General features: G+C 42.0%; 2 protein-coding genes across 2 annotated transcripts; both read left to right on the forward strand.

The window, feature by feature from the left end:
- The first annotated feature begins 1198 nt into the window (after positions 1–1198).
- Positions 1199–7847, forward strand: LOC121991938 (auxin response factor 5-like). The gene is made up of 14 exons (XM_042546024.1): positions 1199–2326; positions 2469–2581; positions 2820–2918; positions 3007–3063; positions 3476–3628; positions 3693–3777; positions 3932–4022; positions 4258–4422; positions 4503–4622; positions 4739–4814; positions 4921–5056; positions 5356–6932; positions 7023–7213; positions 7452–7847. Exons 1-14 carry the CDS (start codon positions 2248–2250, stop codon positions 7549–7551), a joined length of 3042 nt encoding a protein of 1013 aa, XP_042401958.1. The 5' UTR covers positions 1199–2247; the 3' UTR covers positions 7552–7847.
- A 7904-nt stretch (positions 7848–15751) lies between these two features.
- Positions 15752–22957, forward strand: LOC121991939 (zinc finger CCCH domain-containing protein 30-like). The gene is made up of 4 exons (XM_042546025.1): positions 15752–16033; positions 21215–21427; positions 21538–21662; positions 21741–22957. Exons 1-4 carry the CDS (start codon positions 15776–15778, stop codon positions 22720–22722), a joined length of 1578 nt encoding a protein of 525 aa, XP_042401959.1. The 5' UTR covers positions 15752–15775; the 3' UTR covers positions 22723–22957.
- Positions 22958–23293: the final 336 nt, after the last annotated feature.

A 23293-nucleotide genomic window follows, 5' to 3' on the forward strand; every position in this document is an offset into this window, starting at 1 on the left:
CTTAAGTTAGTTAGAGGACGAAGAAAAAAAAAATAGTGAATAAGAAAAGTATAGTTTAATGAATATGGATATATTGTTAAAATATGATCAATTATTTAGATATTTTATCATCTTTTCTAAATTGGGCTCACCACTTCAGTGTTTATATCTGTACGGACTGTAAAAAAAATATGCCTTTGATTTTCTAATAATAATTATACAAGACGCTGAGGGATATTGGACTTTTGGAATGACGAAACGTATTTTAACAGTGAGCTGATCTGAGTCCCCTTTATTGTCCGGTTGAACATCGCTCTTAAGTAAGTTAAGTCACCTGAAAAAGATTGACCATCTTAGAAACTCGATATCCGATCCGATAAGAATTTCGGTTGGATCATATATCTAGAGGCTCCGAGTAAATTGAAAAGACTCGATTATCTATCGAGCCAAGAGGAGAGTTGGGTTTTAATCAAGTCGGGAGGACTCTTCTTATTATTATGTGAGTGTTTTACTATTAAGTTAGGTATTAAAACTTATAATAAGTATAACTAATGTCATTATTGGAATTAGAATATCTATAATAAAAAAATTGATAAAGTGCTTTTCATATTACATTTAAATATTATATTATGTCGAATTCGTTCATCTTACTTTTTATCCAAATAATAATAATAATAATTTTATAAAATAAAAATATAGAATTATTAAATTTGTATTTCGTCTCAGTTCCATGCTTTTGGATTGGTGGTGACGTGCCATGATGAGTGAAACAGGGGAGCAGCGGCAGGCGCTTTCTTCTTCTTCCGCCCTTCGCTTTTGCGCCGTCGGTCCTCGCGCCTGACGTCACAAAGGCGACCCTGTCGCGTGTGGAGCAGGCATGGTCGCAGCATTCCCTGCTCTTGAATGGCTCATTCCTCCCCTGGTGGCCCCGTCGCCATTGATGCCTTCTGCTCACCGCATCCAATGCCCATGCATGCTTGCAACCAGATACCGTCCAAGTCGCTGTTCCATCGGCGAATTGATGCTTCATGCACGCTCCTTGCGTACGAAACCACGTAGATGACGATGCAGACTGCACTCCTCCTCGGAGTTGGCGCAAAAATTTTCCCCGTTCTTCTGCCTAATTTGCGTGATGGATAGATAAGCTAAATAAATAGCCCGGTCAAAGCTGAGCTTTTTCTGTGCCAATGAATTGCCGGCCTTGCACGGGAAAGTGCAACCCGGATTAGATTGTCTGAGATCGCAGTCAAGTGAGGATTTGCTCCATTCACGCAGAAAATCTTAAAGCATACCCAACGCGCCTGGGGCTCAACTGAAGAGATTGATGCTGCGTTTAGAGTGATTTATTTGCATATTTTTAGACATTAAGTACAAGAACAAGAACAGTGAGCTGTTTCGTTCTTGCTGAGGCTCTGCAACAACGACTCTGTGGCAGGCCACTGCTTTCGTGTAGTTCTCGACTTTGCCCGCTGCTGTGCCTAAAGCTGCCACAACTCAGACAACATGCCATGAGAAAAAGAAGCCACTTTGCTCTCGAAAAAGAATTTGTTGCTCCGCTAAAAACAATTTGGAATGGGATTAGATAAAACGATGGATGATGAGAAGAGATGCGAGGATTTGGATTCGTTTACACTATTTGGAATGGTAGAAAGGTTAAAAAGGGTACGTAGGGAGAGAGAGGGGGGTGAATCATGGCGTCTTCCATCATCGAAAGGTCGGTATCTTTATGGCGAAAAGAGAATAAAAAGATAAAAAGGAGCGCCCCGAATTCGACCACTCATTGCGATGCTGCTATAGTTTCGCGTGCTTCTTTGGCTGGCAACAAAAAATTCCACCTTTTTCTTCTAACGCATCTTGTGGCCCTCTGCCTCCTCTTCATCATCAGCTCGACGACGAAAACTTGCATTCGCATTCGCCGCCCACGTCACAATCTAGCTCCTCATAAGTCGATTGCTTGTTACTGTGGCCGTAATCTGTTTCTTCTTCTTCTTCCTGCGAACTGGGACAGTTTGGTCTCTTGCTACTTTGGCTTCTCTGGCCTTGGATTTTTCTGCGATTTCGCCTCTTTTCTGTTGGTTCGATGTGTGCCCTGTTCCTCAGCGTTCTTCCACTAAAAATGAAATTTTAATTCTCCATGCTTCACAAAGATGCAAATTTGACGACGTTGAAGGATTCTCTTCAGAGGGATTCAAAATGCGGCAACAGTGGCTTTGCTCTCAGTCTTCACATATCTCACACTAGAAACTACTCTAATACTACAACTTGAAAATGTCTTCCATTAGTCTAAATAATGCAGCTGCCCTGCTCGATGAAATGAAGCTGTTGCGAGAAGCTCCCAATAAGTCAAGTTAGTATCTTGCTCGCATGTCATAACTCTTGCGTAATGTGTATCACTCTTGCAACTATCCAAAGCGTGTGCCTCTGTTACTTAGCTTTATGGTGTTCATCCTGGTGTTCTTGCTGTTGAAGCAACCAATTTGGTTTTGCAGGCGCAAGAAAGGTGATAAACTCTGAGCTTTGGCATGCCTGTGCTGGGCCACTTGTATCATTACCCCAACCAGGCAACCTTGTCTACTATTTCCCACAAGGGCATAGCGAGCAGGTTAATTTCCTTCTTTCCTTAACATATTTTCAAAAGTTTCAACATCCATGATACGATCTATTTGCTCAAGAATCCATATGGATAGAACTTCAAGCTTTGTTTTCGCTTAAAATTATGACTAAAAGTTCACATTTACACAGCGTATAGCTACAATGAGACATGATCAGTTTTTTGTTGCTTCTAAAGTATTTTACAAATAAGTATTTATTTCTTGCGTATTCTACTGGCACTCTGCTAGGTGACTGCATCGACTAGGAAAATAGCAAATTCACAGATCCCTGCCTACACAGATCTCCCACCTCAGTTGATGTGCCAAGTTCATAATGTCACGTTACATGTGAGAATACTTTGACTGAAGTTGTCAATCCACATCTTTTCAGAAAAGAGTTATTTATATACATTGTTGATTTTGGCATCTGTTACAGGCCGACAAAGAGACTGATGAAATATATGCTCAGATGACACTTCAGCCTGCCAATTCTGTAAGATACTCACTTTTCATCATGGATTTTTTTTTTTTTAAAATGTTGTTCAGTGTGTTGCAATCTAAGAATCAATATGTTTTGTTGGTTAGACAGTATCAAAAAATTAGAATCATTTTTTGCTTGTGTGATACCTTGTAAGAATTATTGCTTGGTGAACAGATGATGAACAACTCATCTATATAACTATATTATAGAAAAGTAAACCACTAGAATGCAGCAACATATGAGTATTAGAGTATTCCTATTAGTTTCCTTCAAAGTTAGAGCTGTTCAGTAACACCTGAGAACACTTAGTGACATATAAGATGACCTCAGAGTGAAAGATTTAAAATGGTCATATGGTCATGTCATTTTACAAAGTTCCTCAAAGGCTCAAACAACAATACATGAATCTGTTTTCCCATTTCAGGAAAGTGATGTTTTCCCCATCCCGGACCTTGGTTTTAGTAAATGTAAGCATCCATCTGAATTCTTCTGTAAGATTTTAACTGCAAGTGATACTAGCACACACGGTGGATTCTCTGTACCTAGAAGGGCTGCTGAAAAACTATTTCCACAATTGGTGAGTAGTTTGTGAATTCTTCGTTTCTATCATGTGCGCCTCTAAATCTGCTTTCTTTTTCCAGGACTATTCTATGCAACCTCCAAATCAAGAACTTATTGTTAGAGATTTGCATGATAACTCCTGGACATTTAGACACATTTATCGTGGTATGAAAATTGGTGTTTTGGGAACTTAATACAACTTCATTTTAAAGAAAAATGTTTATGCAAAAACATCCTTTTTAATCCTAATTGGTGTTTTCTCTCATATGCATTTTCTACTGGCATAGAGTTTTTATTCTTGTGCTGCTCTTCTTTCCAGGACAGCCAAAGAGGCATCTTCTTACGACGGGATGGAGTCTGTTTGTGGGTGCAAAAAGACTAAAAGCTGGTGATTCTGTATTATTTATCAGGTGAAATAACAATTTGCTCGCCTGTACAACAACTAGGACTAGTGGCATATTAAACATGTTACAATACAAATTGCTCTTATCCAAATAGTCGAACAACTTGGTCATATGCTGAGTACTAGTAGAATATTTATATTGGAGTTGGCTGGTTTATCACTAGACTTTTTTTTCAGCTATTGAGTTTGAGAAAGTATTCCTCCGGATATAAATAGGAACTGATGCAACTTTTGATTCATAGGGATGAGAAGTCTCAGCTACTCTTGGGTGTTAGACGTGCCAATCGAAAGCAAATATCCCTGCCATCATCTGTACTCTCCGCAGACAGTATGCACATCGGTGTCCTTGCTGCTGCTGCTCATGCTGCATCAAGTCGGAGCCCATTCACTGTATATTATAATCCTAGGTACAATGGATTCCTCTTTGTCCATCTTTCCTGCTTCAAACTTCAATTCTTAGTTATTAGTCTTTATCTGAATTTTTCAGAGCATGTTCTTCAGAGTTTGTAATTCCTTTAACCAAGTTCCATAAAGCTGCATATACCCAAATATCAATTGGGATGCGATTTGGCATGACGTTTGAAACCGAGGAGTCAAGCAAACGCAGGTTCTTATTCTAATATAAGAAAGTCCAACTTTAGTTTCTAATACTCCTCATATAGTCGATGCTTAATACCTACACCGTATGCAATTTGGCATGACCGTTATTGGTCATGTTTATAGATACATGGGCACAATTGTAGGCATCAGTGATTATGATCCTCTAAGATGGCCTAATTCAAAGTGGCGAAATTTGCAAGTAAGTCAACTCTAATTCATTTTTGTTCTTGAAGTTCTTAGCATTCAGTAATATAGGGTGATGCAGCGCCCATGTGCCTAATATTTGCGACTCATATAATTGTCAGGTAGAATGGGATGAACATGGTTATGGAGAGAGATCTGATCGGGTCAGTGTATGGGAAATCGAAACCCCAGAAAGCCTTTTTGCTTTTCCTAGTGTAGCTTCAACTTTAAAAAGACAGTGTCTTCCTGGATATGTAGGTAAGCTTTCATGTTTTCCTAGTGTAGCTTCAACTTCAAAAAGACAGTGATTTTGGGTAGAGATCCAAATCACCCTACAATGAAGACAAAGTCTTCATCTTTTGTCACCACCAGTTTTATGTTCTTCATCTTTTCTCTTTAATTCTTTCATATTAATTTGATGAAATTTGTTGTGTAATAATTTTCTATTGTTTGATAGAATGGGATTTTTCTCTATAAGTTGTCACAGATCTAACATCTTTGTCCTTTTGTCATGCACTTTGATTTAATAAGATCCTGATTGTCCTTGTATTTTGTAGGTCCTGCAATAAACAGGCATCTAGGAAATCTGAAAACCTTACCGAATCCAAACAGCAATGGGAACATCGATCCACCAAACTTTGCCGGCATTGGTCCAGAAGAATTTCTTAGGTTTCTCGATAAGTCATGTAATCCTAACTACAATGGTCTGCTTGGGCACCATCCATCAATATATGCCAATATATTGCAAAATGCCAGAAGTAATGAATTTTACAGAAACATAACTATGCCGGCTTTAGGGACAACAAGAAATTCTACCAAACAAGTGGTCGGTTCAGCAGCAATTCAACAAAAACAGCATTTCCGTCTGCAGCAATCGATGTTTGTTTCTGGAAATGTAATCCCGCAAGAACATAGTTCGATACCCCAGGGTGTTGAATCAGATTTTACCAGAACCAATGTTACTTCACTAGTATCGAGCACTGAAGAAGCCCATCCAGCAGAAGATGAACAAAATTTTCATGATCATGATGTAGAGGGTGTGAATCCAAATAACCCACAAATGAGTGAAAGTGCATCATTGCATGAGTCTGTTTGTCAGCAAGCGATAGTGTCCGTGGAACCGGCTGTTGAATTGGAAGAGAAATCAGAAAACATGGTCAAATCAGATTCTGGTGACATACTCGAATGCCTGGAAGAATTTGTGAAACATCAAAATGAAGAAAATTCAACAGGTTCAGGCTCTTTCAGTGATCGCAGGAATACTGATCATGTACCTGTAAATCAAGATTTACAGGTGACAGAACAAGGTCATGGCAAATTTGTTCATCAGCAGCATAATGAAACTTTAGCATCGGTTTCACACGGGTTCAACACAACACAATCATCTGATATCACAAACTTAAATAACTTATTTCTGCATCATGACTACCCGCATCATGTCCCGGGCCATGATGCTTGGATGATGCAGCATTCCGGTCTGCAACCCTTTGTAGGTTCGTCAAAGAAACTGGAATTTCCTTACATGAGCATCAAGTCAGATTCCTATGTATCTTCTACCGGAAATGGTGCAACTTGCTCTACGGATGTGTCTTTTATAGCGGATCCCCGTGCTTTTGAGCCCATTCAGACATTTCAGCTTCCATGCATTTCAGATTCGCAGACCCCTCAGCGCTTCACGACTAATAATCAAGAATATTTAGGCAATCAATTGAACTCAATTGATGATGAGCTAGTCGTCCAAGGTATTTTATCGTCTGAGGTTCAAGGAGAGTGCAGTTTCATGCATGGTATATCCAACTCATGTGGGATAATGGACTTATCGGAGGAAAGCAACAACCAGAGCAATGCAATTAACAATCTTCATGTTCCAAATATGGCCATAGAAGGCCTGAATAACTTGGGGTCTTCAGAGTTTCATATTCCTCCAGTGATGCCCCTTTGCAATTTCACTTCGAATCATGAAACAATGTCTCAGATTACTTCGTCAAGAATGACAGATTCAGCCTTTTCTCTACAAGACATCCCTGACAGCTCCGCAGGGACTTCAACCAGCAGCATGGCAGCGAATGATTACAACCTGTACCGAGGATCTAGGAAGCAAACATGTCAACAACCTTTAAGAACATATACTAAGGTGAAACCATTAGTGCTCAAACTAAACTACTAAAATCCAAATGGACCTTTTTGTTTTCTTCCTGACATGTTATTCATCTATGCTGAACAGGTTCAGAAACTTGGATCGGTTGGAAGATCCATTGACGTGATGCGTTTCAACAATTACCGCGAATTGAGATTGGCCATATCGTGCATGTTTGGATTAGAGGGACAACTAGATGATCCACGTAGCTCCGAGTGGAAGCTTGTGTATGTGGATTATGAAAATGATGTTCTCTTGGTTGGAGACGATCCATGGGAGTATGCACTCTTCCATCTTTCTCTTGCAACTATCAATAGTTACTAATCATGCTAAAATAATCACTTTTTCTTGCATTCTCAACGCTTTGATCATACACAAGCTATTGTTACTTTTAATTGCTCAAGCATCCGATTTTCGATAACTTTATGTCCAGTTCATGAAATATTCACACATAAAAGGATTTAGTAAATGGGTTACTGCTAATATGAAAAAAAACATTCACTTGTGTGCTTGTAGGGAGTTCATCAACTGTGTTAGATGCATCAGAATTTTGTCACCTTCTGAGGTACAACAGATGAGTGAGGATGGTGTGCCGCTTACGGATGGCTTTGCATAAACCATTGAACAAATTGATGTACATTGCGCAAAACATCAGAACCAGAGCTTGATCATGCCTGAGATCACAAAGCAAGAGTGATCTTCTAACTTATTAGGATTTTTTTCTTCAGCCCATCTTGTATATTGTTGTATTTTCCCCCCCTAGGTTTAGGGCATGCCTGTTGGAGAGATTCATGTATTGTTGTATGAGTGATGGTGAAATTGTATGGAACGGAGACATGGGTGATGATGTTAGTTTAAGCACTGAGATTGCTCATTCCTGAGTAGAAAATTAAATACATCTATGGGATGATGTCGTTGAGCTTAGAGATGATTTCTACATTGTTGTCCCTTAGTTTGCCTTGCTTTCCTATGAACTATGATACGGTAAGGAGATAAGAGGGAAGGGTATTTCCATCATTTCACAGAGTAAGGGTTTTGAGTTTATAAGGAGCATTGTTCACAGATTTAAGAAAGAGGTTGGTTCGGGTTTGGAGGCCGCCACCGAGCACTAAAGAGGCTTCGTGCTTGGGTCTTCTGCCGCCGCTGAGCACAAGAAGCTTGCGGATCTTTCTTCCGCCTCCATCTATTCTGCCGTTAGAGGAGGCCGCCTCCTCCTCTCTTCTCCTCTCACCGGTAGAAACCTCCGGCCGTTGCTTCTCCTCTTTCGCACAGACTCAACCACGCTGACATCAGCCGACGACTCCGACAACGCTCCCGTCGCTCCTCCTCGTATGTTGTGGCCTCCTCGCACCATCGCCGCCGCTGGGAGCACGCCGCAGCCCACTGGCCAGCTGCCTCCACGCGCTGCAGCCGCCTCCACATGCCATAGCTAGCGCGCGCCATCGCTGCCTCCTCCAGCGGGTGCCGCCGCCGCCCTTAGCGTTCTCCGCCTCCCCCAGCAGCCACCACCATCGCCTCCAACGGCCGGCGCCGCTCATACTATTTGTCTATGCCGACCTTCGAGTCGAGATGGGGTTCCGGCCATCGAGCCGTTGTGTTTCGCTATTTGTACTGTTATTATGCTTGTGAGTTACTTGTATTATCTTGCCTATGAGCCGCTATCATATCCGGCCTGCGTGTCGTGTGCTGGCCTGCGAGTCGTTATCATATCCGGCCTAGCGCCGTCTTTTTGGATCCCTGCTGCATCTGATTCCGTGTCGTTGTCCTCAAATCCGACTCCTCAGTTGACTCACATCCATCTACCCGTCAGAGCCGCGACGACTCGATCAGCACCACAATCAGCTCACCGATCCATCCGAGGGTGCCCCCTAAGGCCAGGGTACATCACCGTATTCACCTTGTATTTATTTCACTGTTCCACTATTATTCGGTTGCTCATATATTTGTGGAATCCGCCTCAAGCATCAGGATACCAGAGATCGGGGCAACTCGGTCGCTGGCTGCAGATATTGTTGACCGGAGGACTTCTGATAACTTGATCAACACAGAAGACAGCTCACAATCCGGGTCATGGAGATGCGGTCAACATTCCAGCCACGTCACTCCGGTAGTTCTGTCTTCTCATATTCCCGATAGGATCATATTGCCGTCGTCTGTGGGAACTTCGCCTGATCTGGAATGTGAAGATGGACGACGCCGGAAAATTCTGCCATACTCATGACTTTGGTGGGTTTCGACGAGCGTATCATATTCTCCTCACTCCATGGGTATTTGGGAGTCGAGGAATTGAGTCAGATCCTCTACTGGACGGTAGGTCAGTTTTTCCATTGTATTTTCTCTTTCGATCATAGGATCTGCCATAGTTCTCCGGTCGAACACTCTCATGCCGATCGAGCGGGCTAGTCTTATATTAGAGTCGTGGGCTCAATGTTGAAGACTCTCGTGCCGATCGACCGGGTTTACAATATATTAAGTCGCAGGCTCGATGTCGAAGACTCTCGTGCCGATCGGCCGGGCTTGTCTTATATTAGAGACGCGGGCTCAATGTCGAAGACTTCCGTGCCGATCGACCGGGTTTACATTATATTAGAGCCGCATGCTCGATGTCGAAGACTCCCGTGCTGATTGGCCGGGCTTGTCTTATATTAGAGTCGCGGGCTCAATGTCGAAGACTCCCGTGTCGATTGGTCAGGTTTACATTATATTAGAGCCACGAGTTCGATGTCGAAGACTCCCGTGCCGATCGACCGGGATTATATTATGTTAGAGCCGCGGGCTCAATGTCGAAGACTCCCGTGCCGATTGTTGGGACCTTGACGTCCGCTAGAGGGGGGTGAATAGCGTCTCACCCAAATCAATCGCTTCCTATAATGTTAGTGCACAGCGGAAATACAAAAACAAATACTAACAAGAGAAAGCAAACCTAACACGTTGATTTAACGTGGTTCGGAGATAAAGCTCCTACTCCACGGCTGTCCGTAAGGTGGACGATCCCGATCCGTCGGTGGATGACTCCCCGGAAAACCTCCGGCTAGCTCAAGCTCCTTGTCGGTGGAGAAACCTCGCCACAAACACTTGAATACAAGCACACCGATCACACGAGGGCTTGGGAGACTCTAATAGGCTTTAACCAAGTCTATTTCGTCACCTTGGCCGGTCATCCCAAGCTCCTTCTTATAGAGCTTGGAGCAAATCAGTAAGCTGATTTGCCCGTTACCAGTCGACTGGTCCTTGCACCAGTCGACTGGTGCCAGCCCAACGACTCTCTCAACGGCTCTCTACAGTGCACCAGTCGACTGCTACAGTACTGCTACAGTACCCCCTAATTTTAGGATTTTGCCTCGAGTACATTCGCTCAGCACTCGTTCTCGCCCGACCAACCTAGACCTAGCCTTCTAGCCTCCTTCATCAGCCTTGCATCCCTCGGATGCCTCCCCATCCTTCACGTCTTGCCTTCTGGAACTTCCATCGGCCTTGTCATTATTGTCGGGTATTCCTTTGCCAAGAGGTCGCGCCTCCGGGACTTCATCCATTGTCAAGTCACACTTGGACTTATGTTGCCAAGACTACATACCTGGACTTACACCGCCAAGACTACATACTTGGACTTTCCTCCTTTGCAAAGATCACACTTGGACTTTCCTTGTTGTACCTGTATCCTGCACACTCACAATGCATATCAAATACAACAATAAACCTAACTTAAACCTTTGTCCAAATATCAAAACCTAGGGCACCTAGATTGCTCCAACACCGATCGGGCCGGGATTATATTATATTAGAGCCACGAGCTCAAAATCAGAGACTCCCGCGTCGATTGGTTGAGTTTGAGTTATATTAGAGTCATAGGCTCTAGAAGTCGAGCAGCGACTATAAACCCATGTGAAAATCGTCGAGCGACGACGTTAAACCCAGGTCTCCACCAACCGTCGAGTGGTGACGTTAAATCCAAGTCTCCACCAACGGTCGAGCGGCGACCTTAAACTCGAGTCTTCATCAAACCGTCGAGCGACAACGTTAAACCTAGGTCTCTACCAACCGTCGAGAGGCGACGTTAAACCCAGGTCTCCACCAACGGTCAAGCGACGACTTTAAACCTGAGTCTTCATCAAATTGTCGAGCAGCAACGTTAAACCTGTTGGAACTCTAAGGTTGTTTTGGTGTGATCAACAAGTTAAGTTAGGTCCTGTGTTGTTCTAACCTTGTGTCTAAGTGTGCAGGAGCTTAGGAGCACAGATACTCGAGCGGAAGACGTAGCTAGCGAGAAGGACGGCACGCGGTGCGTCCGAGGGACGAGGTGCTGTGGAAGAGTACCCCGGTGGACGAGAAGGAAGCGTGCGGTGGTTCCGAGGGATGAAAGCCGAAGCGGAAGATTGCTCGGGGAGCAAAAGACGCAGCTAGCGAGAAGGTCGGCATGGGGTGCGACCGAGGGACGAAGACTGCGGATGAGTACATTGGTGGACGAGAAGGAAACACGCGGCGATTCTGAGGGACGAGAAGCCGGAGCGGAAGACTGCTCGAGAAGACCGGAACTTAGGTTCGGGTGAGCCCTTTTCCGGATGGAAGAGATCACCCAAGCGAGCGGATCCGGAGGAGAAGAACCGGACCGAGGCGGGACTGAACCAGAGAAGAGGTCCCGGATGAAAAAGTCAACATCTGTTGACTTTGGGCTCCGGGGCGCCCGAAACCCTTCTGGGTGCTCGGACCAGAGTTTTGACCAGGATCGAGATTTGACTCGATTTGATCGTTGGGAGATAAAGTTTATCCCCCCAGGGCGCCCGGAACCCCTTCGGGGCGCCCCGACCAAGGCTATAAATATAGTCTTGGTCCAGAAGCTTTTCAACGAACTCTGAATTGTAAATCCAACGCTTGTAAGCTTTAGTCTAGAGTTGAACTTCTGTTTTCTGCACTTTAACGTTGTACGAGGCTTCTCCGCCTGAAGGAGTTTTTAGTGAGCTTAATCTTCCTTGGATTAACAACCACATCGATTGTAACCAAGTAAATCCTTGTGCCTCGCTTTTTCTTTATGTTTTTAATTTATCGGCTTACTTTTTATATACAAGTGTTAGCTTAAAGAGTTCGAGAAGGGTTGTTTGTTTTTATTCTACAGGACTATCCAACAACCCCCTCCTAGCCGACCCAACGGTCTTACAAAATCCAGGTCTCCACTAACCGTCGAGTGGTGACGTTAAACCTAGGTCTCCACCAACGGTCGAGCGGCCACCTTAAACCCGAGTCTTCATCAAATCGTCAAACAGCAACGTTAAACCTAGGTCTCCACCAACCGTCGAGTGGCGAGGTTAAACCCAGGTCTCCACCAACGGTCGAGCGACGACCTTAAACCTGAGTCTTCATCAAATCATCGAGCGACGATGTTAAACCCAGGTCTTCACCAACGGTCGAGCAGCGACCTTAAACCCAGGTCTCAACCATCGGATCTCCTATCTCCCCCGTTCGGGGTTGAGCGATCGTCACATATTGGATCTCCTATCTCCCCCGTTCGGGGTCGAGCAGTCTTCACTGGTCATGGACCAGTCTTATTGGATATTCTATCTCCCCCGTTCGGGGTCGAGCGGTCTTCACTGATCACAGACCAGTCTTATTGGATATTCTATCTCTCCCGTTCGAGGTCGAGCGGTCTTCACTGGTCACAGACCAGTCTTATTGGATATTCTATGTCTCTCGTTCGGAGTCGAGCGGTCTTCACTGGTCACAGAGCGGTCTTCACTGGTCACAGACCAGTCTTAAAGGATATTTTATCTTCCCCGTTCGGGGTCGAGCGGTCTTCACTGGTCACGGACTAGTCTTATTGGATATTCTATCTCCCCCGTTCGGGGTAGAGCGGTCTTCACTGGTCGCGGGCCAACATATCAGATATTCTATCTCCCCCGTTCAGGGTCGAGCGGTCTTCACTGGTCGCGGACCAGCATATCAGATATTCTATCTCCCCCGTTCAGGGTCGAGCGGTCTTCACTGGTATCGGACCAGCATATCATATTTCCTTATCTCCCCTGTTCGGGGTCGAGTGATCTTCACTGGTCTCGAATTAGCTCATCGGATCTCATATCTCCCCCGTTCGGGGTCGAGAGGTCTTCATTGGTCACGAAGAATATCAGAGCAGCTTATCTCCCCCGTTCGGGGTCGAGCTATCTCCATTGGTCGCGAACAAGAGTATCCCCACTGATTTCGGACCGAAATATCTCATAGGCTCTGCACCCACTCAGCTCACGACTTTTGCTTCCGTGCGTCTTCGATTCCCGAGCTACACCTCCGTTCAGCTCTCGGGCGACGCGCCCACTCGGCTAACGACTTTTGCTCACGTGCGCTTTCGATTCATGGGCTATACTCCCATTCAGTTCACAAGCGATGCGCCCGCTCGACTCACGACTTTCGTTTCCGTGCGCATGTGATTTTGCGGGTTATGCTTCCGCTCCGTTTTCGAGCACCACTTCCACCCGGCATTGCCTCATTGCTCGTTCGGTATTCGTCCGGGTGCTCACTTGGTGTTCGCCCGATAGCTTGCGTGGCATCCGCTCGGCACTATTTTTCGCCGCTCGGTCGACACGTTTTTCTCACCACTCTGCCAAGCGCGCGCCATTCTGTCAGCACTTGGCAAGTATCGCTCAACCGTCCGTTCGGCCACACACTTAAACTACTTGGTCGAACGCTCGACATTCTCTCGATGGTCTGGTCAGCATCTTACAGTCGACTGGCTGATACTTTCTCGATCACCCGCTCAGCATCGCCCGCTCGGTCTGCTCGGCATCCCGCGTGCCGCTCGGTCGACTATCATTTTACTCGTCGTTCGCTTAATGTTTTGCCACCCGCTCAGCATCTATCCAGTTATCGACTTGGTACCATTTTCCGTAGTTCGCTCGGCATTGCTATCATCTCCCGTGTGACACCATTACTACAGCGATCGCTTGCGTGACATTATACGAGGGGTTCACGATTTGACTCTATTATCGAGAGTGATGCAGCTTTTGCGATAGACTGTCAATTCAGTCGGACTCGCGCCTCTTTCGACTAGACTTAAAGGGGAGACTTATGATACGGTGAGGAGATAAGAGGGAGGAGTATTTCCGTCATTTCACAGAGTAAGGGGTTTGAGTTTATAAGAAGCACTGTTCACAGATTTAAGGAAGAGGCTGGTTCGGGTTTGGAGGTCGCCGTCGAGCACGAAAGAGGCTTCGTGCTTGAGTCTTCTGCCGTTGCTGAGCACAAGAAGCTTAGGGATCTTTCTTCCGCCTCCATCTCTTCCGCCGTTAGAGGAGGCCGCCTCCTCCTCTCTTCTCCTCTTGCCGGTAGAAACCTCCGGTCGCCGCTTCTCCTCTTTCGCATAGCCTCAACCACGCTGACATCAACCGACGACTTCGACAACGCTCCCGTTGCTCCTCCCCGTATGTCGTGGCCTCCCTGCGCCATCGCCGCTGCTGGGAGCACGCCGCAGCCCATTGGCCAGTTGCCTCCACGCGCTAGCGCGCGCCGTCACTGCCTCCTCCAGCGGGCGCCGGTGCCACCCCCAGCACGCGTCGCCGCTGCCTCCTCCAGCGGGCTCCACCGCCGCCCCCAGCGAGCGCCGTCGCCGCCCCCTGCGGCCACCACCATCGCCTCCAGTGGTCGGCGCCACTCGTACTATTTGTCTATGCCGACCTTCGAGTTGAGATAGGGTTCCGGGCATCGAGCCGTTGTGCTTTCCTATTTGTACTATTATTATGCTTGTGAGTTACTTGTATCATCCGACCCGCGAGCCGCTATCATATCCAGCCTGCGTGCCATGTGCCGCCCTGCGAGCCGTTATCATATCCGACCTACGCGCCGTCTTTTTGGATCCATGCTGCATCAGATTCCGTGTCGTCGTCCTCAGATCCGGCTCCTCAGGTGACTCACATCCATCTATCCGTCAGGGTCGCGACGACTCGATCAACACTGCGATCAGCTCACCGATCCATCCGAGGGCGCCCCCTAGGGCCAGGGTACATCACCGTATTCACCTTGTATTTATTTCACTGTTACACTATTATTCGGTTGCTCATATATATATTTGTGGAATCCGCCTCGAGCACCGGGGTACCAGAGATCAGGGCAATCTGGTCGCTGGCTGCAGGTATTGTTGACCGGAGAACTTCTGATGACTTGATCAACACAGAAGACAGCTCACCATCCGGGTCATGGAGATGTGGTCAACATTCCAGCCACGTTACTCCGGTAGTTCCGTTTTCTCAGATTCCCGATAGGATGAAACTAGATCTTTGCTTAGACTATCCCTATTTTTTTTAAAAAAAAATCTATATAGACAGTTGATCTCATATTTCATCTATCAATTAAATCCAAGAAGTGGCATGACTCCTGATACGACATCCTAGGATCACTAGTAGCCTATAGGTGTGCAACTATCTCTACCTTGGTGGCAAAAGGCGAATACGCTCACCTCCAGCGCCCCCACCAACCTGTCTCAAGGCTAACACGAAGGAGGTAAATCACGGACGACTACTAACCTTTGGAATAATAACTAGTATATAAGGGAGATATTTATCTCGATTTTATCAAAATTCGAATCATAGATCTTATAATGATAACACCTCTACCTTGTTCCTTCTAGAGGTGGAAGTTTTTGATATTAATAATAATATATTTTGTAGCTAGCTTCTAAATTTTCAAAGTATTGGTTAATAATTTTTATATATATATATTTTATATTTAAAAAATAATTAATAATTCAACTTACTGATTCAGATCAACCGATCTATTACCGGCCTCACGTACTGAAGGAATGATGCTATTTATTTTCGGAAATTCCTAAAAATAGTAGAAAAATAATCAATTATTAATGAAAAGGCATGTCCAAATGCCAGCGGCGCAAAACGGACTCGCTCGCCCGCCTGCCTTTGTTAGGGTTTGGTTCTTCCCCTTCTCTCCCGAAACCCTCTAGAAGAGATCGTTACCGCAGATCCCCCTCCCTTTCTTCATTCGCCAGGCCAGGAATCGTTGCCTTGCTCGGAGCGGTCTGCTGCTCGTTTAACTTCTTCATCGGGTCGAGTTGCATGGCTGGATTGAAGCAGTTGAAGAGGGTTTCCTGGGCCAGAGAGTTGAATCAGGTAACAATCGAACTGGATCCATCCCGATGCTATGAATCTCCGGGAGTGCGCGATTTCTGCTGATCTTGCTTTCGGCTCGTTGATTGCTCGCCCTTGCCGTTTCTCGATTATGACCAAGTTTCTTGTTGTTGGGATTGGGGGTATCGAAAGTGCCGATCGGCGTAATGTTATGAGTTTTTGTATTCCTGATTTCGAAAGTCGCCGTTTTCTTTTTAATCTTTTGTTTTATTTCGCGTGTAGTTAAAATTTCCTGCCTTTGTTAATCGATTTCCTGGTTTGGGTTGGTGGTTAACTCTTCATTTACTTGTTCGGTAAGATTTGGACGAAATGTTTAGCAGGAATTGGATGGAGAACTGGCAGTACCAAAAATTGCCTGTTACGAACAAAGGAATTAATTCGGATTCTATCATCAGAGTTAAGAATCACCATGGATAACAAACTAATGAATGTGACTTCAGTATCAACTAACAATTGGATGTTTATGTAGGTTCCAATTCTTCCTGTAAAAGTTGTTCACATCTTGCAGCGGAGCATCAAGTAATAAATAACAAACATTCCCAACTAAAATGTTCCCGGTGATGTGAAAAATAATTAAAATACTGTCCAAATGGAAGCCACAAATTATTATTGTTTACTTTTTCCCCTCTAAAGAAGTCCCTTGTAGCTAATTTTTAACAAAGATTTACCTTGATCACATTCACAAAAGATTTCCCATATAAGGAATCTATTACATTATTGGATGCACATACTCATTGCTCATTGAACATCACTTTACTTGAACGTCATGATCAACTAAAATGATCAAAGTGAATTTAATAAGTATATTTCTTACTAAACTTGTTTTCTAAATCTTATTTATATTTCCTATTATGTTTTTGCTTATTTTGTATGCAATTGTTTGCTTATTATTCAATGTCTGAGCTAAGTTTCAACAATTAGTTGTGCAATTTACTATGTAAGTATTGACTAGCCAGACATGTCATTGTTGACATAAAAGAACTAGCATACTGTTCTATTTAGAAAGTTTAGTTGCTAACTATCATTTCAGCAAACCAATAGATAGTTTCTTAAAATACTAATACAAGAACATGTAATACAAGTTTACCAATTAGTTATTTGATCTCTTCAAAAATCAATTTAGATTTGAGGCTTTGTCGGTTTTATGTAATTAATCTGTGATGATGTGGTTAAGACAGATTGCTCTAAACTCAATACTGACTTCATCTTAGATCTTTCTGAAACATAATAATTCTGTACTGTTTGGTAAACCCATTGACCAAACATGAGAGCAAGTGACAAAGTATTATGTCTTTCTTTTTGGCCGTCCTTGTTTTTTTTTTTACACACAAGTAAAAAATAAGAGCACTTACCTAAATTAGAGAATACTTAAAATTACCCTCTCAATTTGAAAAATTCCCAAATCAGGTCCATTCCACTTTTATTGTACCAAAATACCCTCCCAAGCTATTTCACCAATTAACTTGATTTAAGAATTAAACTATTTGCTAAGATAACTCGAGTAACTGAATGATTTTCATTTTTCCAAAAAATAAAAATAAACAGATAAAAATCTATTCAAGTCAATTGGTATTTATCTTTTTTAATTAAAAAATAAATTTTTTTTGCTAATTTCAGTTTATCAAGTTTCTGTCCATCATGATGTTTCACCAAACAAGTTAACAAAATGAGTTTGATTAATTTTGCCAGTTTTAAAAAATATTTTAAAAAGTTACCCATATAATTAATTGGATTATTACCTCTTCTATATTTTTTTTTTTCAATTATTTTGGTTCATCAATTGTTTCAACGAACTTGTATTTCAACTTTCTGCAAAATAACTTAATGAACTGAAATATTTCATTTAAAAAAACATGAAAAGTGGCAAACGCCTATTTATCTTTAGTGGGTGTTAGTAAAAAATCAAGCTGTTCTCACAGAACAACTTGGTGGAATGAAATTAATAATAAAGTTTCTTTTTAATATTTTTAAAATATATTTCATAGTATTTCACCAAACTATTTGAATCAAGAATGAAGCTATTTAGTGAAATAACTTGTATAACTGAAACCATTGATTTTTTTTTTTCAAAAAATAAAATGAAAAATACATGATAATTTAGTTCTTATATTATTTCAGTGCATCAAGCTGTTTCACCATACAACTTGATAGAATGAGATTGATTAATTTTGCCTTTTAATTTTTTTTTTAAAAGAAATCTTACACATCAAATTAAACAGACAATTGCCTGTGGTGTATTACGGAGGATTTTCTCCCTAATGGATAGCGGACCCGAGAACGTTAACTATCATCATGGGCTTCATGATAATCAAAGCTGTTTCACCATACAACTTGATAGAATGAGATTGATTAATTTTTCCTTTTTAATTTTTTTAAAAGAAATCTTACCTATAAAATTAAACGGACAATTGCATACGACGTATTATGGAGGATTTTCTTCCTAATGGATAGTGAACCCGAGAACGTTGACTATCAAGATGGGCTTCCATGTGCATTTATCTGATTTGCCAAAGTGACCGGTGGGAAACTTTTATGGGGCTGGGCCGACCACCTTTAGGATTAGTCGAGCCAAAGACTTGCATACCTAGTGCCAACTAAAAAAAAAGGGACAATTGCCTCCTCTATAATTTTTTTTTCTGAATTATTTTGGTACGCCAAACTATTTCATCATACAACTTGAGTATCAAGCTGCTATTCAACTTTAAAAAATAATAATAATAAGACTTGAACACCTATTTAAGTCTGGTGGTTTTTTTTCTTTATAAAATGATTTTTTTTTCCTAATTTCAGTGTATCAAGACATTTTTACTAAACTACTTGTTGGATTGAAATTAACTAACAAAAAATGTAAAAAAAAATAATTAACTATAGAGTTAAATTGGTATTTACCTCATTTTGTATTTTTTTTTGGGAAATCTTCCAGCCACAAATGCTGTTCTATGAAATAGCTTGATCCTTGATCAAGTAAGAATAATGTTTTTTGACAAAACAGTGGATGGTATTTTGGTCTCGAAAAATGGGATGAGCTTGATTAGGGCATGTTGCTCAAATAATAATGCATACAATCATTCTACTCGAAATGCTTTGCCACTGAAAGCACAATCTGATCTTGTTACTATCATCCACAAGAAAGTTTAAGAAAGTAAAAGAATTGATTATCTCCAATATATTCTTTACATGCCAAGCTGCCAGCAATTCTCATAAGTAGTGAAGCTGGAAAATTGGAACATTTTTAGTGGACACATACATTTATAGTATTAAATGGAAATTTAATCTGTAATGAAGTTTAACTAATATCTTAATGAAGGGAAAAAAGGAGTATGGATATAATCTTATTTTTGAAGGTGAAATCATTTTTTGTGCCATTGTCATATGTTAGGCATTTTTTCCTTTCAGATTTGGAATACTGATTATTCTTGTCCTACTTAAACTAAATTAATAATGAATGTTAGAGAAAATCGGACATGGATTGCCGATGATGCCATTCTGGCTCCTGTATGTTTTGCATCAATGGTTTGTGATTCATTGGCAAAGATAAGTCCAGTGTTGCTTGATTTTTGAAAAATTTTGCTGAGATTTTAAATGCTGGTATTACTCTTTTCATTTAAAGAGACACAACTTATAGAAAATCTTTTTGTAGTAGATGGACAGGTACAGTAAATTAACTGAGATGATTACTGAGAATTGAGTTGTTGGCAATGGATTTATATGAAGTGTAACTGCATTGTTGTTTGCTATTCACATATGTGAAATATCTGCCATTTTAATAGTAACTGTTCCAAAAAGTAACTTGACATTTGCAAGTCAATTTAATACAATAATGTTAAGGAAACTCTGAGAATTTATACTTGTTTTCATTCATTCATACCAAAGGAATTGATCTTAGATGAAAACTAACAGTTGTTATCTTTATAATAACAATAAGAAGCCATGAGCCACATTTTTTGAGGATTGGCTATATGACTTTGATCCCATTATTCAGTCAAAGTAAGATTGTTTCTCTAGTGATATTCAGATATTTAATTTTTCTATCCCTCACCATTTGAATTGATTTACCTTGGTATGCTTGTAATTTGAATGTTATTGAAGAATTAACTCAAATAACTGGTGAGATTTTGCTCACACAAACCAGATTTTGATGGTTTGTGCTGGCTTGAAAGTATTGATAAACACACTGTTTCATGCCAAGAAAGTTTAAGAGACCACATTTGGTTATGTCTTCTTGTAAAATAAAACTTCATTCTTCAACTGAGCATAAATCCTCTATCTGAATGAGCTAGAGACTTGAAATTTTCTCTTCTTCAAATTTGTCAATCATTTTAGTTTGTACTAGTTGTTTTGCGTCACTAATCCTCTTGGCATCTTTGTAAATCTCAAACATGGCCCATATCTGTAAGATCAGTATGACCTGCTTTTACTCACTTCTTTTTCTATCTATCTTAATTCTTCATATGCGTGGCCATCATCTTTTCAGCTTGTTTGTACATGTATGAGGAATATCTTTCCTGCAACTGAGCTTGTACTTTTCCCTAGGATTTATTTTTTCTCCATATGGAGTTGAACTAACATCATTTTTTTAAATCTATATCTGGGCTTTGCTTGTAACTTGAGTTTTTTCGGCTATGGCAATAGAATCAGAATCTTAACATGATAGGATAGGATAACACAACAAAGGTCAAGTCGTTTCCAGGGTCAAACCACCGAATGTTAGGTGTTGTCCAACACACTTATATTAAATATATCAAAGCACAATAAAATATACTGTACCTCCACTGAGAATTGCAACAAACCATGATTATTTAGTGAAACCTTCTTAACATCTAAAGCTGAAAGCTGACAAAGCAAGTTAGCGAACACAAATGTGCAAAGTATACTTGCAACAAAAGATGTCTATCATTATGCAAGTAACTAACTTGCAAAAGCAACAATTCTCCATCTTTGTGAGCATTACCTTGATTAATGAAATAATCTACAACCAAAAGAAACATATCTTGCTACGAACATGAGTTCACTAAATGATAGGGCTAATTAGCACCAGTGTGGATCTGAGTTTTATTTTCTGAATTTTTCATTTGCTTGTTCTCAATTTGATTCTTCAGATGATAAACTTATTGCTACAAATTACTAGGTTAATTATGATTATTTCTTCCTCTTGAATAACAGGTAAGATTATTTTTAGCAGAGGATGCCCCTGCTCTCTCTGGATCGGGGGCCCAAGATAATCTCCAAGCAAAGGGTTCATGGCTATTGCATTCTTCCAGCATCAGCAATGATGATTCTTCTCTTCCTCCAGGCTTTGAATCACCTCATCCTGCATATCAATTAAGATCTCAAGTCACACAAATCCCTTTGGCCGAGTGGAAATGTCCTCTCAGAGTAAGGAATAATCTGTTCAGTTTGTATTTCATGAAACGTTTATATTTAATTTTGTTACATGGAGAGAGGCTTGTGACATCGCATGTGCTCATCTGGACTTTCAATTCTAGATACTTCTGAGTCCAAAATGGTTAGTAGCTGCTGGAGCAGAATGTGAGGAAATTGCTATACAGAATCAAAGACAAATGAGAGTGCTTGAAGCAATCTATCCGCGTTCAACTTCTGTACCGCCAAAGTAAGTTAGCTTATTGTTGAATGTGATTTTAATACCTTTTACCAATCTCAATTTGTCACCTGAGTCCAAACAACACAGTCCTTCAGTTTCATCCGAGGTGCAAGATTCATTTTACGATGACTCCCAAACACTAACCATCCCTATAACTGCTGTTGAAGATGAAGATCCATCAGAACAATTAGAAACTGGATCCTCACTGGGCCAATTCCAACGAACAAGTGCTCAGAACATACAACAATATGATATTCCAGCTCATACCTCAGATACAGAACACTCCCATGGCGATGCTTTGCAGTCTGCCCTAGCCATGGCTCAGGGCGATACAGCTGCTGCTAGGATTTTAGGCAGCACAGAACCTGATGTTGTCGCAGCTGCTTCTGCTACATTCACAGCAATAATGAAAAGCAATGAGCAAGGAAACATGATCGACCGTGACCTTCTGATTACTATCCTCACCAATCCTAGCTTAGTGGGGAAGTTGGTTTCGGAGTATGGAACTGCTAAAGAATCTCAGCCAGCTTTGGCTTCTTCATCCATCTCATTCTCACATCCATCTCACTTAGTCCAATCCCCAGCTCACCCTCCTTCAGTTCCACCTTCAGGAATTCCTTCAATAAGTAACCGTGCACCTCCCCTGCCAGGTTATCGAACTCCACAAATGTATCCTTTGCCAAGTTCATTGCCGCCCCCAGTTATGCATGCTCATATTGTGCCATCCCTTCCTGTCCCTTCAATCCCTCTGAAACCTATGCAGAGTGCTCAAGCGGTCATTAGAGATGCAAATTATTTGAAGAGCTTAGTCCAGCAACATGGCGGTGAGAAGCCAGATGCTGTTATGGTGGCTGGGAATGTTGTTGATTTAGTAAACTATGGCCCCAGCCATCTAAGAGAAGTAAGACCTAAGATCCCTAGGCCTTGCGCCTTCTTCAACACGCCTAAAGGGTGCCGGCATGGGGCAAACTGTTCATATCAGCACGATGGTTCTCTACCGCCAAGAACTGAACAGCCGAGAGGACCAAAGAGAATTAAGTTAGATGGAGGGATTGTTAACAGGAACTAAAAGTGTTCACTTTCTGTTCCACTTTGTGGTTCCTTCTTTTTTTCTTCTTTACATCATTGTTATCATTCGTCTGCTCGGAAAAATACCTGTGCGAGTGCTGTTCACTGCCTTGCGATCCAAAATATTGTCGAACCGACAAGAATTGTGAATTTGTTAAACCTCATCATATGCATATGCAGGTGAACTCCATAGTTAAAAAGGGTTGATTAAGTAATATCAATATTCAAGAACGTAACACTGGTGGGGCTTTGAAGTTTTGGTTAAATCTGTCTAATGAATTTTAGATTTCTACAGCTGATTATATTCATATTTATCTTTTGAGTGAGTTCGAGTCGAGTTCAATCTCTATTTGGTGCACAAGCAGCAACATCAGAAGCGGGACCACGGTGATCTTCGCCAATGGGAACGTACGTAGAGGGACGAGCGGGGTCCTTCAGCTCTAAACCAATAGGGGTAATGCAAAAGATAGAGTGAAATCCACAATAATAAAACCTTGCATTGAATGAAATTATATTGTTTACAAAGATAAACATAGTGTACGATGTTCTATTCTAAAGAAAAGAAAAAGAAG

This window comes from Zingiber officinale, chromosome 6B (genome assembly GCF_018446385.1).
Source record: "Zingiber officinale cultivar Zhangliang chromosome 6B, Zo_v1.1, whole genome shotgun sequence".
Lineage (NCBI taxonomy): Eukaryota > Viridiplantae > Streptophyta > Magnoliopsida > Zingiberales > Zingiberaceae > Zingiber > Zingiber officinale.